At 43.7% G+C, this 15,039-nt stretch overlaps 2 protein-coding genes across 2 annotated transcripts; one reads left to right on the top strand and one right to left on the bottom strand.

Moving 5' to 3' along the window:
* The first annotated feature begins 320 nt into the window (after nucleotides 1-320).
* pou5f3 (POU domain, class 5, transcription factor 3) lies at nucleotides 321-4,246 on the top strand. Its single transcript, XM_020465982.2, has 5 exons — nucleotides 321-1,362; nucleotides 1,502-1,613; nucleotides 1,840-1,970; nucleotides 2,248-2,412; nucleotides 2,654-4,246. Exons 1-5 carry the CDS (start codon nucleotides 607-609, stop codon nucleotides 2,906-2,908), a joined length of 1,419 nt encoding a protein of 472 aa, XP_020321571.1. The 5' UTR covers nucleotides 321-606; the 3' UTR covers nucleotides 2,909-4,246.
* LOC109874176 (alpha-(1,3)-fucosyltransferase 7-like) lies at nucleotides 2,074-10,880 on the bottom strand. Its single transcript, XM_020465983.2, has 2 exons — nucleotides 10,575-10,880; nucleotides 2,074-5,621 (listed from the first exon to the last, which is right to left on the bottom strand). Exon 2 carries the CDS (start codon nucleotides 5,612-5,614, stop codon nucleotides 4,517-4,519), a length of 1,098 nt encoding a protein of 365 aa, XP_020321572.1. The 5' UTR covers nucleotides 5,615-5,621; nucleotides 10,575-10,880; the 3' UTR covers nucleotides 2,074-4,516.
* Between the last annotated feature and the right edge of the window lie 4,159 nt (nucleotides 10,881-15,039).

The raw sequence follows: 15,039 nt of genomic DNA on the forward strand, positions 1-15,039 counted from the left end.
CCATGAATATCAGATAATTTAGCTAGTGTCACTGAATATCCTACTGATTAGTAATGTAAACATACTAAATGGATCAACATTGAATCCGTGAACTACATATAGCCTAACTTTTTCCAAGATAATTTCCTTTAATTGCTTACAGGAGTTTTGCATACCTGCGCTTGCATTATTTACATTTTATCCCAGGAAGAGGAACAGTCTATATTTAGTCGTTTAAAAAAAAAAGATTCTCCAAAGTTTCGAATGGGAAAGCACGCCCACTGTTTTAACACCGTGAATGAAAAAAATAAAATAATCAAGTTCATTCACAAAATTACCGTCAGCTGTGCGTGATTGTCTCTCGCGGCCAATGGGAGGCGAGGCAATTAACATCGCAACCTCCAGCGCCAGATGAAACCTGTGGAGCTGGAGTGCTTGTTGTGAGACGGGCGTTTGAGTTTGAAGGCGAAGCAAGGTGGTGGTGAACTCGAAATTCAATGGACTACAGTTGATGGGTATCTCGCACATAGGCAACAAACTGCTTGCATTTCTGAAAAGGTTTATTCGAAACGGCAAGCGTCATTGAATATCACCTGATCTTTTACGAAGGCGATCAAACCAAGGAGAATGTCGGAGCGACCCCAGAGCCCTACTTCGGAGTGCAACAGCCGGCCTGATGACTTCAGCCGGGCCATGTACGCCCAGGCCTTGAGTCAAGAGGGGTTTGGAGGCGCGTCGCTCCAGATCCCACACGGCGTTCTACAACATCATAGTCTTCTCTTCAACAAGGCCGCATATAATGGGATGCCTCCAACAACCAATCAAACCTTTTTGCCATTCCCACCGGGCACTGGTGACTATAGGGCCTCCGACTTGCAAGCCGGTGACTTTTGCCAACCCAAACACTGGTGTCCCATCGCCGCTCCGGAGTACACCGGGCAAGTAGCAGGGGTCGCAGCGGCTACCCACCCCACAAACGTGAGCCCACATAACACCGACACCAGGGAACAAGTCAAGATGTCCGAAATAAAGCTTGAGAAGGATGTCAATGACGAGTATGGGCAAAAGATTCCACATTATCCAACTCCACCTTCGTCTGCTGTAGCTCACGGGGTTTACTACTCGACTCCATGGAACTCGTCGTTTTGGCCCGGCTTTCCCCACATCACGGCTGCGAATACCACTACTCAAAACCTCAACTCCATACCCTCAACATCGTCTTCATCGTCCCCATCTCTCTCGCCCTCACCCCCCAGTAATGGGTTACCCGGGGTCACGTTCTTCAACGGGAACCCAAGCCAAACTGCCCAAGCGCCCCAGGCGCAAACCTCTACCCGGAGCAGTGGTTCCTCCAGCGGTGGGTGCAGTGACTCGGAGGAAGAGGCGAGTCAAACGGTCCTCTATGTACTGTTATCTTATAGTCATTGTACTATTATGCGTGTATCCTACAAGTTATCCTTTCATTCAAAGAGAGCGTTGTGAAATGTTTTCCTAATGTCGTTAGTAAATTTCCCTCTAACAGGAGAACCTTTCAACTGAGGAGCTGGAACAGTTTGCCAAGGAGCTGAAACACAAGCGTATAACTCTGGGTTTCACACAAGCAGATGTAGGCCTGGCCCTTGGCAACCTTTATGGTGAGTTTTCCTGCTCTGTTGAATACTATCCATACATAACCTTTCCCTTCTGTTCCATTGAGGAGGTGAATACAATTCTTTGCCCCCTGAATTTGCTGAGTGTCTCATTTAAATTGATGTAGACTACAGTTTCCTCAAATGTGTTGAGGCAATATTAATTTCCTTCACTGCATCTACTGTAGTTGCAGTGACTTCAACTACTGATGACAACTTGTTCTCTGTTTAGGCAAGATGTTCAGCCAGACTACAATTTGCCGCTTTGAAGCGCTCCAGCTTAGCTTCAAGAACATGTGCAAGCTGAAGCCCCTGCTCCGGAGATGGCTGAATGAGGCTGAGACCTCGGACAACCCCCAGGATGTGAGTATATGTTGGTTGTAGTTGGAAACCCATCTGCTCAAGAGGGGCCAGGTTTGTGGAGTGTAGGATGCCATCTTGAGGATAGAAAATGCATACATTTCCATGAGCAACCAAGGTAATATTTATTAGACAATGTTCACTGTTAAATAGCACAGAAGCTACATAGGCAAGGGGAGGTTGAGGGGCACCATAGTATTATGGCCCGGACACACCTCTGGAATGGACCAAAGCACACTGCAATGTCCCGGTCTAAATACAAGTTCATGTTTGTCCCCAGATGTACAAGATCGAGCGGGTATTTGTGGACACAAGGAAGAGGAAGCGGAGGACCAGTCTGGAGGGGTCGGTGCGCACTGCTCTGGAGTCCTACTTTGTCAAGTGTCCCAAACCGAACACCCAGGAGATCACACACATTGCTGATGACCTGTGTCTGGAGAGAGATGTGAGTCCCATACAGCTGGCCATCACTTACTGTCTTTTACTTCCTCAACCCTATATGGCTTTTAAGTTCCTCTTACATGACATGGTGCAAATGCATTTATGGCAAATGCCTTCTTGCTTGTGTTGCCATGGTTTGAATCTTAGTGCTGTTAACTTCTGACCCTGTCAAGGTTCTATATTTCTAATGTAAGAGGTGTGGAGATGCTTTTTGGTAAGCTTGTGACTTATGTTGTTTTTGGCAGGTGGTACGTGTGTGGTTCTGTAACCGCAGACAGAAGGGCAAGCGCCTGGCCCTCCCCTTCGATGAGGAGTGTGAAGGACAGTACTATGAGCAGAGCCCCCCTCCCCCGCACATGGCTCACTCCCCCCTCCCCGGGCAGGGGTACTCTTTCTCTGGCCACCCCGGGGGCCCCACCTTCTACATGCCCCCCCTCCAGAGGCCAGATGTCTTTAAGCAGGTCCTGCACCCTGGACTGGTGGGTCACCTGACAAGCTAAACAGGTTCCAGTTCTCCAAACCAGCCCGGGCCATGTGGCCACCTCTTCCCTTCCCCACCCAACATGGCTACCTCTTTAGTCCTCCAGCCCCCACCAACCCAGGTGGTTGTATTCATATGCAGTTCTACCACACCCTAGTCCCTCTGGACCACAGAAAGTCAAGTGAGTGGCGGCTTGTTGGTCAGTAAATAAATGGCTCAAAGCTGGAACTTCCCGGTGTCTTTAAGGCCAGGGAATCTTGACACTGCCTTTTGTCTCTCTGCTTCATATTGACTTTTCATCGGTTGTGCCTTGCCTCCCACCCAGTTCAGCTGCGAGTCATCTGCACGACTGTCGACGCCCCAGCCAGCATCATGACTAAAGGGATGGGGGGGGGGGGGGGGGTTTAAACCATCGGCTCTGAATCCAGTATGAGATGGCTTTGCACAACGTTGTGGTTTTGTTGAGTCTGACCATTTTTTAAAAATATTTTGTTTATCTTGAATATCTTTTCTGTCTTATCCTCCAGCGGTTAGCTATTTTCAGGTGACAGTTTTCTTATCTAGAATTTCTATAAGTATTCTTTGTCTTGCTCAGGAGAACTTTCATAGTGAAGTATGACACAAATACAGTTTACTTGTGTTGCTGAGAATTCTGGTTTGTATTGTTACCCATGAATGTATTTTTCATCTGTTGCACACTAACTAACTGAAGTGATTTTATTATTTTAAAACTGGAACCGTAGTTCATGTTGCACCAAGGGGACAAGCGGCAGGATGTCTGTCGAGTGTGGTCATTGAGTACTGCCCCTCAACCAGTTTTTCTTGTTAACGTGATCGTCAGCGACCTAAATTGTTTGTCACTGACTTCCTCAATCCTATAATAGTTGCTTTGATCGGGCCTTTCTAAAATGGCCATGTCACAATCTTGTGCCTTCATGTGTATTTAAAGTAATTTCCTCTTGTGACTCTGCTCTCGTGACATGTTTTTACACAATCTCATGTTTATAATTGAAAGCATATTTGATAATTTATTGAAACTGGCTAATTCTTTGGGGAAACCTGAAATGTTACCTGTACATTTTCCATTCCACCCTCCCGTGTAGTGACAATTTTATGTTTTGTTCTCACAGTTAAGGTTTTTACCTTGTGGGTGTTCTACTGCTTTATAGTGAATGCCTTGCAATAATTCTTGTCAATGTCATAGCCACACATTATAAATACGTGTCGTTAAATGTTTGGCTTGGTATATTTCCTGTACCTTCTGTACTGAGTATGCGTTGGTACTGTAACATTACTTCAGTTCAATTCTGCTGTTTTTACACATCTTACTGTGATATCAATTAAAGTGTTCATAGAGCCAGTTCTCAAGTTATTTTGCTGGGAGGGTGGAAGGAAACTAGGAACACTAGTTATTGGCAGAGGGTGGAACTATAACACATGAAAGTCCTTTAACTCAATGTGTAGTTTACTGACTCATTGAAACATGTCCATGCATGTGAAACGCACTGGTTCTAGATGACTAACACTTCTGAAGCTGTGCATTTTTACAAGGTGGTGTACTTATGGTCCCTGTTCAAAAGTTGTGCACTGGAGTCAGCTCATTTGGGTATGCAGAAAGCCTTTAAAGCTATGTCAGTGGACTTTGTGTCCCCCACCTGACCCAGGCCTCCAGGTCGCGGTACACCTTCTGAGCAGGCAGGATGTGATACTGGGAGCAGATGCTACAAAGCCTCTCCCTCCAGTCTGTGTACAATTTCACTTGATGGCTGCGCCGCCATGCAAAGTACCCAGCATATCTCTCCTTATCCAGTATTAGCTGGCTGAGATAGTTCCCCAGCTCCGTAGTGGATGGAAAGTCGTCAATGTGGACGAAGGAGTTGGGGGGGGCCACGGCTATGTAGTCGTCTGGAGGTGGACCTAGAACCACAGGCACCGCCCCTGCCTGGTAAGCGTTCCGCCAGAGCTTCTCTGTGATGTAATCCTTGGAGATGGAGTTCTCAAAGGCCAGGTAGAAGTAGCAGCGTGAGATGGTGGGCAGCAAGTTGGTGGGGGCCAGTACTCTCCCTTCCAATTGCCCATACACCTCTACTTTGATGCTTTTCCTTAGGCTATTGTACACCAAGCTCCTCTTTTGCTGTGGGTTGTAGTGACTAACCACCCAGCAGGCCAGAGGGGACTTATTTTTAGGAATGTAGCCCTGTGTACTGCTATAATTACCAGTATCTCTGTCCTTCGGCACCAGCTTTCCATATGGTATGGTGAAATCGGCATCACGGCGGTAGGACATGGTCCAATTGAACACGTTATTGAAGGGCTTCAGGTCTCCATTGTTGTCAGGGGACTCCAGGGAAAGCCAGACCCACGTCTGGTGCCTCGCCCGGGGGAGGTGGAAGGGCAGCTGCTCCTGGCCCGTCATCAGCTCTCTGTGGTGGAAGACCACCAGGTCAGCGCTGGGGTAGAGCGAGCGCTGGTCCACCAGGCGGCAGCCAGGGATACGGTACCTGTCCCAGCACACGTCTCCCTCCAGGCTGTAGGACGGGCCGAAGGGCCAATGCCACAGGAGGATGGTGAGGTTCCCGGTGACAATGTGGAGTCTGTCAGAGTATAGACCCCACCCATACATACTCAGAAAGTACAGGAGAGGGACCAGGCAGGTGACGAAGAAGAAGAGCCTGAAGCAGAATGATGGGGGTCCCCATGGTAGAACTGAACCCTTGTTGGTCATCAGGGTTCTTTCAGTGTTGGGAAATAAACAGAGAACACAGGATTCAGTTAATCTGTACACAGTAGCCCACTTACTAACCGTATCACTCTAGTCATACTGTCAGTAGAACGTCATTGCTTGGTCCTTTATCTGCTGGCAAAATAAACTATTTTGTTCTCATTGTATTGTTTCACCTCCTGCCATCCATCCCATGGTATTATTAGACATACAGGGAGTGGTTGATTTGGAAGTTATTAAAGGCTGAATGACTCTAGCTATGTATCTCCATGTAGCAGCTTGATGCACTTTTTTCTAATTTGTCACCATCTCTACCGTCTCAATTTTCATGTTGGGAGTAGTCTTTGTCAAAGATGGGAGTGATCAGTTGGAGATTGAGTTTCTTTTGCTTGTGTTGCGTGTTACATTTTGCTTCCTGTATTGTGGTTGTTTATCCCTCCCAAGTGTGTGGTTGTCCCAATGTCACTTTTGTCACACTGCCTTCCTGTGATAAAGACACTGGGTGTGTTCAGGGCCAGAGGGAGACAGGAAGTGATTACACTGCTATCATAGTACATTGAGCTCAATATTTGGTTTTATGAGAGCAATGGAGTTGGCGAGACCACAGATCAAGGACGGGGATGTAATTCAACAGATGCGTTTGATAAACATTAGGACCCACTTAGCTAATGTAGGTTACACCCCTTCTCAACTGTTTTGTTTGTGCCTTCTTGTGTCAATGACTCAATGGATGATGAGTATGACTAGACCTGCTATTGACAATGGATTATAATCATCATTACTCGTGTTTAGTACATGATGACACAGTCGCCGAAATATACAGCATCTGTTCATTTACAGTATTGACTCTGACAATGACCAATAATGACCATGCATTTAGTGTTATGGTTATGATTAGGTTAGGGTTTAGCAGGGCCATGCATTTAGTGTTACGGTTATGATTAGGTTAGGGTTTAGCAGGGCCATGCATTTAGTGTTACGGTTATGATTAGGTTAGGGTTTAGCAGGGCCATGCATTTAGTGTTACGGTTATGATTAGGTTAGGGTTTAGCAGGCCATGCATTTAGTGTTATGGTTATGATTAGGTTAGGGTTTAGCAGGGCCATGCATTTAGTGTTATGGTTATGATTAGGTTAGGGTTTAGCAGGGCCATGCATTTAGTGTTACGGTTATGATTAGGTTCGGGTTTAGCAGGGCCATGCATTTAGTGTTATGGTTATGATTAGGTTAGTGTTTAGCAGGGCCATGCATTTAGTGTTACGGTTATGATTAGGTTAGGGTTTAGCAGGGCCATGCACAGGTCTTTCAGGTGCAGTTACTCAAAGTGAAAAAACAAATGGGGAAAGAGGGCAGGCTATCGGCTCGTCATTGATATTGGTGATTGATGTAAATCTGCTAGTTAGCTGGCTTGATTTCTTCTACCGACTGTGATTTACCTCTCTGTGTCTTTCTGCCTCTCTGCTGAGCGTCAGGCAACCAGACCAAATATTTTGATGATGATTATGTCGGCTAAATCAAGTGCTTCGCTGTTGATGTTGAAACTAAGTAGCTAGCTACTTATTATTCAGGACAAAATCTGTCCTGAATAAGTCCAATACATTTCTATGGGCGTAATATGCAGACCTATGCTTGTCGTCTTCATTCCTGTCTTTGTGACAATGACTGGCATTGTTAGGGAGGAGACATGTGCATCAGGTCATTATATACAGATCTCTGGTTTCAGCCACTTGCGAATTAGAAAGGAAAGTTGGGCGAGTGCACTGTTCAGATGTTGGCTTACCCTAAAGTAAATGGATGTTTTGCCAACATAAACAAATTACTCCTGTCTAAATAAAAGCAATTCAAAATACTGTACCAGAGAGCTTGACTTAGCGGATTATTATCTTCTTATACCGATTTGGGAAGCCAGCAATTCGGGCAGCGTAATAGGCCTAGTCGATTATTGAGCTGAGGCTGTCAGTGAAAAGCATCTAAAATCTGTGAAGATAATGTGTCTTGAGTATAATTTAAAATGTTGAGGCTAGAAGAAGGGGAGGGGTGTGTGGCGAAGATATGGGCATCTCTCTCCAGAATACATGCACTCAGCTCTCTGTGCTTCGCTGTCTCCCCAGCAATTCTTGTACATCCATTGTCTGAATTGTTTACCCTTTGATTGTTTAACAAAAAATTACATCTCTGTTACGTACATGACCGGTCAAGCATTTTAGAACACCTACTCATGTCAGGGTTTTTCTTTAATTGTACTATTTTCTACATTGTAGAATAATAGTGAAGACATCAAAACTATGAAATAACACATGTGGAAACATGTAGTAACCAAAAAAGTGTTAAAGAAATAGATTCTTCAAAGCAGCCACCCTTTGCCTTGATAACATCTTTGCACACTCTTGGCATTCTCTCAACCAGCTTCATGAGGTAGTCACCTGGTATGCATTTCAATCTACAGGTGTTCCTTGTTAAAAGTTAATTTGTGGAATTTGTGGTAAAAGACCAAGTCCATATTATGGCAAGAACAGCTCAAATAAGCAAAGAGAAATTACAATCCTTCTTTACTTTATGACATGAAGGTCAGTCAATATGGAACATTTCAAGAACTTTAAAAAGTTTCTTCAAGTGCAGTCTCAAAAAACATCAAGTGCTATGATGAAACTGGCTCTCATGAGGACCGCCACAGGAATGGAAGACCAAGAGTTACCTCTGCTGCAGAGGATAAGTTCATTAGAGTTACCAGCCTCAAAAATTGCAGCCCAAATAAATGCTCCAGAGAGTTCAAGTAACAGACACATCTCAACATCAAGACTGTGAATCGGGCCTTCATGGTCGAATTACTGGGCCAAGAAACATGAGCAACGGACATTAGATCGGTGGAAATGTGTCCTTTGGTCTAGAGTCCAAATTTGACATTTTTGGTCCCAACCGCCATATCTTTGTGAACGGATGATCTCCGCATATGTATGTTCCACCATAAAGCGTGGAGGTGGAGGTGTTATGGTTTGGGGGTACTTTGCTGGCAACATTGTCTGTGATTTATTTAGAATTCAAGGCACCCATAACCAGCATGGCTACCATAGCATTCTGCAGCGACACGCCATCCCATCTGGTTTGGGCTTAGTCCCATTATCATTTGTTTTTCAACAGGACAGTGATCGAAAACACCTCCAGACTGTGTAAGGGCTCTTTGACCAAGAAGGAGAGTGATGGAATGCTGCATCAGATGACCTGGCCTCCACAATCCACCAACCTCAACCCAATTGAGATGGTTTCGGATGAGTCGGAATGTGTAGTGAAGGAAAAGCAACCAACAAGTTCTCAGCATATGTGGACTGTTGGAAAAGCATTCCTTTGTGTTATTTCATCGTTTTTTGTTGTTGTCCTAACTATTATTCTGTAATGAAGAAAATAGTTTTAAAAAAAGAAAACCCTTGTATGAGTAGGTCTTCTGAAACTTTTTTACCGGAAGTGTGTGTAACCAGTAGGCATAGTAATTGTACCATTAATCACCCTCATTTGGTTACATTCATTTCTGTTTATGCATGTATTACAGTCATTTACTGTTCTCATTCTCTGAGTGCAACCCATGTTTGCAGAGTTCACAACCTGCTACATTCGTGAGAAACACGTTTTTTTTTCATAACCATAATTTAAGAGTTTTATAATTTTTTTCCCATGTCTTTTGTTTGGAGTGCTGCATGTGAGCAATGAGAATGTGCGCATTCTCTGTATTAATAACATTGAGTGCGCACGCGCCTGAGCACGACAACCTGCCGAGTTCATGCAGTGTTGCACTTCACTAGCAATAGTGAAATAACCTGCATTTTCATCAGGATATTTTACTTAGTTGACAATGGAAGTTATAGACCTACTGCTGCATTGGTCTATAGGCTATCTCTGAGTTCCATGCGCTAATTTCGTTAGCTGCCAATGGATCATGGTGTAGGCTATCAATGTGTCCATATGGCAAGGCTGGTGCTCTAGCATTAGTTGAATTGTAACTTTTATATGTTTTTTTCTCTTCATATTTGTATGATGACAATACTTTTTAGAAATGAAAACGTTATTATTGAAATGAAACTGTTCCACGAAAAAATGATCACAACTAGCACGCAGATAGGTAGAAGTCGTAGGATCAATTGTAAACGTCCCCAAACTTTATTAAAACTGGTCCCGTGAAAAAAAAACGTCCCGCCTATAAAGAAGAAATCAAATGCCCATCCAACTGATTTGTTCTGGCACCGGCCCTGCATGCAGGTTTGGGTACCGGGCGCGCGCTGAGAGGCGCAACCGGGCGCGGGTGATCTCCATACAGGGCAGATTAACTCGCGCAACCAATGGACTGGGTGAAGTGGCGAATTTGACGACGGGTGGGTTCTGAACAACAATGACAAAATCATTTTGGTGGAAATTATACCACCACCCTAAAGGACACATTGGAGACTGGAAAGGCAAACTGGAAAGGCAAGGGGGCATATGCTATGTACAGATAGGTAGAGCCCTATATGTACAAGTGCCTGACGGTTAGTGTGTAAATACCGCCATACGGAACCATACACAATTTGCCAGCCCTATCCACTGACTTTGAGGGAAAAACATCTATATTTGAAAGATCTGTATGAAATTAAGTATACAAAAACTAAATCAAAACTGTAACTCAAAACCTTATATTTTTATTAAATTAAGTGAGTTTGCAGATCGTTGCACAGTATGTGAAACATTCGAGGTACAACACATGCAACCTCTGACAAGCCGTTTGTGTAGTTTCAACCACAAGCCCCACACATAAGAGAAACTGGAATAGTGGCAGTAAAAGAGAGACAACTTCACAACTAAGATTCATATTTTACCACTGGAATCGAATCATTGTACAATATGCAATACTGAGTGAAAGGAAGAATAAAACACCAAAAACTCCTTCTCAAACATGCCATTGACAGCGCTGTCCTTCTGTCCATCTCTATCCACTAACCTGGGAAGGTGGGCTGTGGGTCAGTGGATGTGGAGTCCCAGTCTTGTCTCTTCTTGCTGAGGTCTTGATGGGGACCCTGCTCAGAGAGTGTCCACCAAAAGCAGAGGTGAAAAGGCTGTGCTGCTCTGGGTTATGATTGAAAGACAACTGTATCAGGATGTGTGGTCTGTGGGCACTGCAGCACTATGTGCTCTTTCTCGCTCTCGCTCTCTCTCTCTCTGTCTCTCTCGCTTCTCTCTCTCTCACACTCTCTCGCTCTCTCTCTCTTCTCATTTTCTGTCCCCCCCTGCTTTTTCTCTCAGTCGAATGGTATGTTTACCAGACTCTGCTGTGGCCATAGTGATAATGAAGACAAATAGGTCTGCAGAGTCTGTATTTCGTTGTGTATAATGATTAACCTCAGTGAAGTACCGGGATATGCCCGTTTAAAACATAACTTATAAGTAAGGGAGAACGTATTCAGACACAGTAGCCTTTTTGGATATCTCAAGTTTCACATGTAAAAGTTTATAGCCAGCCTTTTTAGAGTCATGTTATGTTGTATGATAAAATAGGTTAAGCAAATTATCAGAAGAAAAGAGATCAAGCTACCCACTGGGCACGCACGAGTCGAATCAAAGTTTCAATGACGTTATATTGAACAATTGTGGACTAGACGTTGAATTGTTGTGTATTGTTCAGTAAGCAGAAATGTCAGAGAGAGGAAACTAACCATCTATCTCAACCTGATTCCCCAATACAATAGTGTATTATAACAGAACTAAAACCACTTTATATGTTCCACTTCTCTAAACTCTTCTGAGAAATCAGGAAACCAAGAGGGGCCCAGGCATGCACTTTTGAAGACAGTTGCAACTGAAAAGACTGTCAATTACATGTACTCTTAAAATAATGGGCCCACAATCATTGTTGCAGTGGCACTCAGTGGTCCTGTGTAGTGGTCCGGTGTAGTGGTCCAGTAGTCCCCACCCTCTGGTTGTTGTCTGGCTCTCTGGTCTGGTTACTGCTCAGTCACTGCCTGTCACTGATGGCTGTTGTGGGGGAAGTATGGTCCTTCACATAGTCCATCCACCTTAAGCCATGACTTTCCAGCTACATATGAGCAGGTGCCAAGCCATCTCTCCCCAGATACCCCCTCTCTAGCCAGAGGATATGTTTATATTTAACTTGATAACAGCTGCACTGTCCACAGCCCTAGACACACTATGTTTCCATTGGCATACACGCTTTGACTCCGGGTTGGTTAACTACTCTTGAACTTGTTTTTATGCACTGTCTTGTCCTCTCTCTATACTTAATGGAACCTTGTTCAGGAATCACTGGTTGAACCAGAGGAGGCTGGTGGGAGGAGCTATAGGAGGACATGCTCATTGTAATGGCTGTAATGGAATAAATGGAACTGAGTCAAACATGTGCTTTCAATTTGTTTGATGTGTTTGACACCACTCCATTTATTCCATTCCAGTCATTACAATGAGCCCTTCCTCCTATAGCTCCTCCCACCAGCCTCCTCTGTTTTAAACCAACATCACAGTTTCAATAAGTGACTTGGTCCCTCAAGATTTCTAAACTATTCAATTCCTCTACCCAGATGTTCGTTTTTGTTGTAGAACGAGGTGTGTCTATGAAGTCAATCCACAAGTGGCTTTCAACACACTGTTTCTTGGCAGACAGAAGAGAAGAGAGAAAACAAGGCTCTTTTCACACAGAGATTTTATTATTTACAACCAAAAGACACATAGTGGGTTTTTAGATTCACATGACATTCTTTTACACCTGTGGTTCATGTCCATCATGAACTACACAGACACTTATAGTCATCTAGCTCTATTCATTTACATAGTTTTCCTCCAATTTCTTGTAAGCTGATCAACTTCCTTTCTGATGAAAGTAATGCAGTTATGAGTACGCACACCAGATTCCACAGTGTGATTAATTGATGGAATTAATAAAAGATAAATATTTGACTTCAACTACCCAGCAGTTACTGGTGTTCCGGCTTTGTACAGTATTTATACCTTTATAATATAGTTATATAGATTTATACTATATATCATCTCTCTCTCTCTCTCTCTCTCTCTCTCTCTCTCTCTCTCTCTCTCTCTCTCTCTCTCTCTCTCTCTCTCTCTCTCTCTCTCTCTCTATATATATATATATATATATATATATATATATATATATTTCAATTCAAGGGGCTTTATTGGCATGGAAAACATTTGTTTACATTGCCAAAGCAAGTGAAATGAATAAACAAAAGTGAACAATAAACAATAAAAAGTGACCAGTAAATATGACACTCACATAAGTTACAAAAGAATAAAGAAATTTCAAATGTCATATTATGTCTATATACAGGGTTTTAAAGAGGTGCTAATAGTTCAAGTAAAAAAGGGGGGAAAAAATCAACATAAATATGGGTTGTATTTACAATTGTGTTTGCTCCCCACTGGTTGGCCTTATCTTGTGGCAACAGGTCACAAATGTTGCTGATGTGATGGCGCACTGTGGTATTTCAAATCAAATCAAAATGTATTTGTCACATGTGCCAAATACAACAGCTTACAGTGAAATGTTTACTTACAAGCCCTTAACTAACAATGCAGTTTTAAGATTTTAAGAAAAAAAAAAATATATATATAACAAATAATTAAGGAGGAAAAAAGTAGCGAGGCTATATACAGAGGGTACAGAGGGTTCCGAGTCAATGTGCGGGGGCACCGGATAGTCGAGGTAATTGATGTAATATGTACATGTAGGTAAAGGTAAAGTGACTATGCATAGATAATAAACAGAGAGTAGCAGCAGCATAAAAATGGGGGGTGGGCTGGGGACAATGGAAATAGTCCGGGTAGCCACTTGATTAACTGTTTAAGGGTCTTATGGCTTGGGGGTAGAAGCTGTTAAGAAGATTTTTTGAACTAGACTTGGCGCTCCAGTACCGCTTACCGTGCAGCAGTGATGGAAAAAATATCCAATTGTCATACTTGAGTAAAAGTAGATACCTTAATATAAAAGGACTCAAGTAAAAGTGGAAGTCACCCAGTAAAATACTACTTGAGTAAAACCAAACGGCACAATTTTACATTTTATTTACGGATAGCCAGGTGCACCCTTCAATACTCAGACATAATTTACAAACGGAGCATTTGTGTTTAGTGAGTCCACCAGACCAGAGAAAGTAGGGATGACCAGGGATGTTCTCTTGATAAGTGTTTGAATTTGACATTTTGTAAGTACTTTTGGGTGTCAGGGAAAATGTTTGGAGTAAAAAGAACATGATTTGCTTTAAGAATGTAGCCAAATAAAAGTAATAGTTGTCAAAAAATCGAAATAAAGTACAGATACCCCGAAAAACGACTTAAGTAGTACTGTAAATTATTTTTTACTTAAGCTGCTTTATTTTAGGGGTTTAGTGAAGGCGGGTCATTTTTTACCCTTAGGACAAGGGGAGTATACAGAATGTTAAGACTACACAAGGGTTTACTTAAGTCCTTTCACCACTGCCGTGCGGTAGCAGAGAGAACAGTCTATGTATGGCTGGAGTCCTTGGCAAATTTTTGGGTCTTCCTCTAACACCGCCTGGTATAGAGGTCCTGGATGGCAGGAAGCTTGGCCACTCTGTAGTGACTTGCGGTCAGAGGCCGTGCAGATGCTATACCAGGCGGTGATGCAACCAGTCAGGATGATCTTGACGGTGCAGCTGTAGAACTTTTTGAGGATCTAATGACCCATGCCAAATCTTTTCAGATTCCTGAGGGGGAATAGGCATTGTCATGCCCTCTTCATGATTGTCGTGGTGTGTTTGGACCATGATAGTTTGTTGGTGATGTGGACACCAAGGAACTTGAAGCTCTCAGCCTGCTTCACTACAGCCCCGTCGATGAGAATGGGGGCATGCTTGGTCCTCCTTTTTCTGAAGTCCACAATCATCTCTTTTGCCTTGATCACGAGGGAGAGATTGTTATCCTGCCACCACACTGCCAGGTCTCTGACCTCCTCCTTATAGGCTGTCTCATTGTTATCCGTGATCAGGGCTACCACTGTTGTGTCGTCTGCAAACTTAATGATGGTGTTGGAGTCGTGCTTGGCCATGCAGTCATGGGTGAACAGGGAGTACAGGAGGGGACTGAGCACACACCCCCGAGTGGCACCTGTGTTGATGATCAGCGTGGCAGAAGTGTTGTTACCTACCTTTACCACCTGGGGGTGGCCCGTCAGGAAGTCCAGGATCCAGTTGCAGAAGGAGGTTTTTAATCCCAGAGTCCTTAGCTTAGTGATGAGCTTTGAGGGCACTATGGTGTTGAACCCTGAGCTGTAGTCAATTAATAGCATTCTCACGTAGGTGTTCCATTTGTCCAGGTGGGAAAGGGCAGTGCGGAGTGCAATAGAAATTGCAACATCTGTGGTTCTGTTGGGGCGGTATGCAAATTGGTGTGGGTCTATGGTTTCTGGGATAATGGTGTTG

The sequence above is a fragment of the Oncorhynchus kisutch genome, linkage group LG29 (assembly GCF_002021735.2).
Source record: "Oncorhynchus kisutch isolate 150728-3 linkage group LG29, Okis_V2, whole genome shotgun sequence".
In the NCBI taxonomy this organism is placed as follows: domain Eukaryota; kingdom Metazoa; phylum Chordata; class Actinopteri; order Salmoniformes; family Salmonidae; genus Oncorhynchus; species Oncorhynchus kisutch.

Bases quoted from the DNA above. Each gene is read 5' to 3' on its own strand.
- pou5f3 (XM_020465982.2), top strand. From the start codon at position 607: ATGTCGGAGCGACCCCAGAGCCCTACTTCGGAGTGCAACAGCCGGCCT. The intron at 1,971-2,247 runs GTGAGTATATGT...GTTTGTCCCCAG, and splicing joins CCTCGGACAACCCCCAGGAT to ATGTACAAGATCGAGCGGGT. The intron at 2,413-2,653 runs GTGAGTCCCATA...TGTTTTTGGCAG, and splicing joins ACCTGTGTCTGGAGAGAGAT to GTGGTACGTGTGTGGTTCTG.
- LOC109874176 (XM_020465983.2), bottom strand. From the start codon at position 5,614: ATGACCAACAAGGGTTCAGTTCTACCATGGGGACCCCCATCATTCTGC.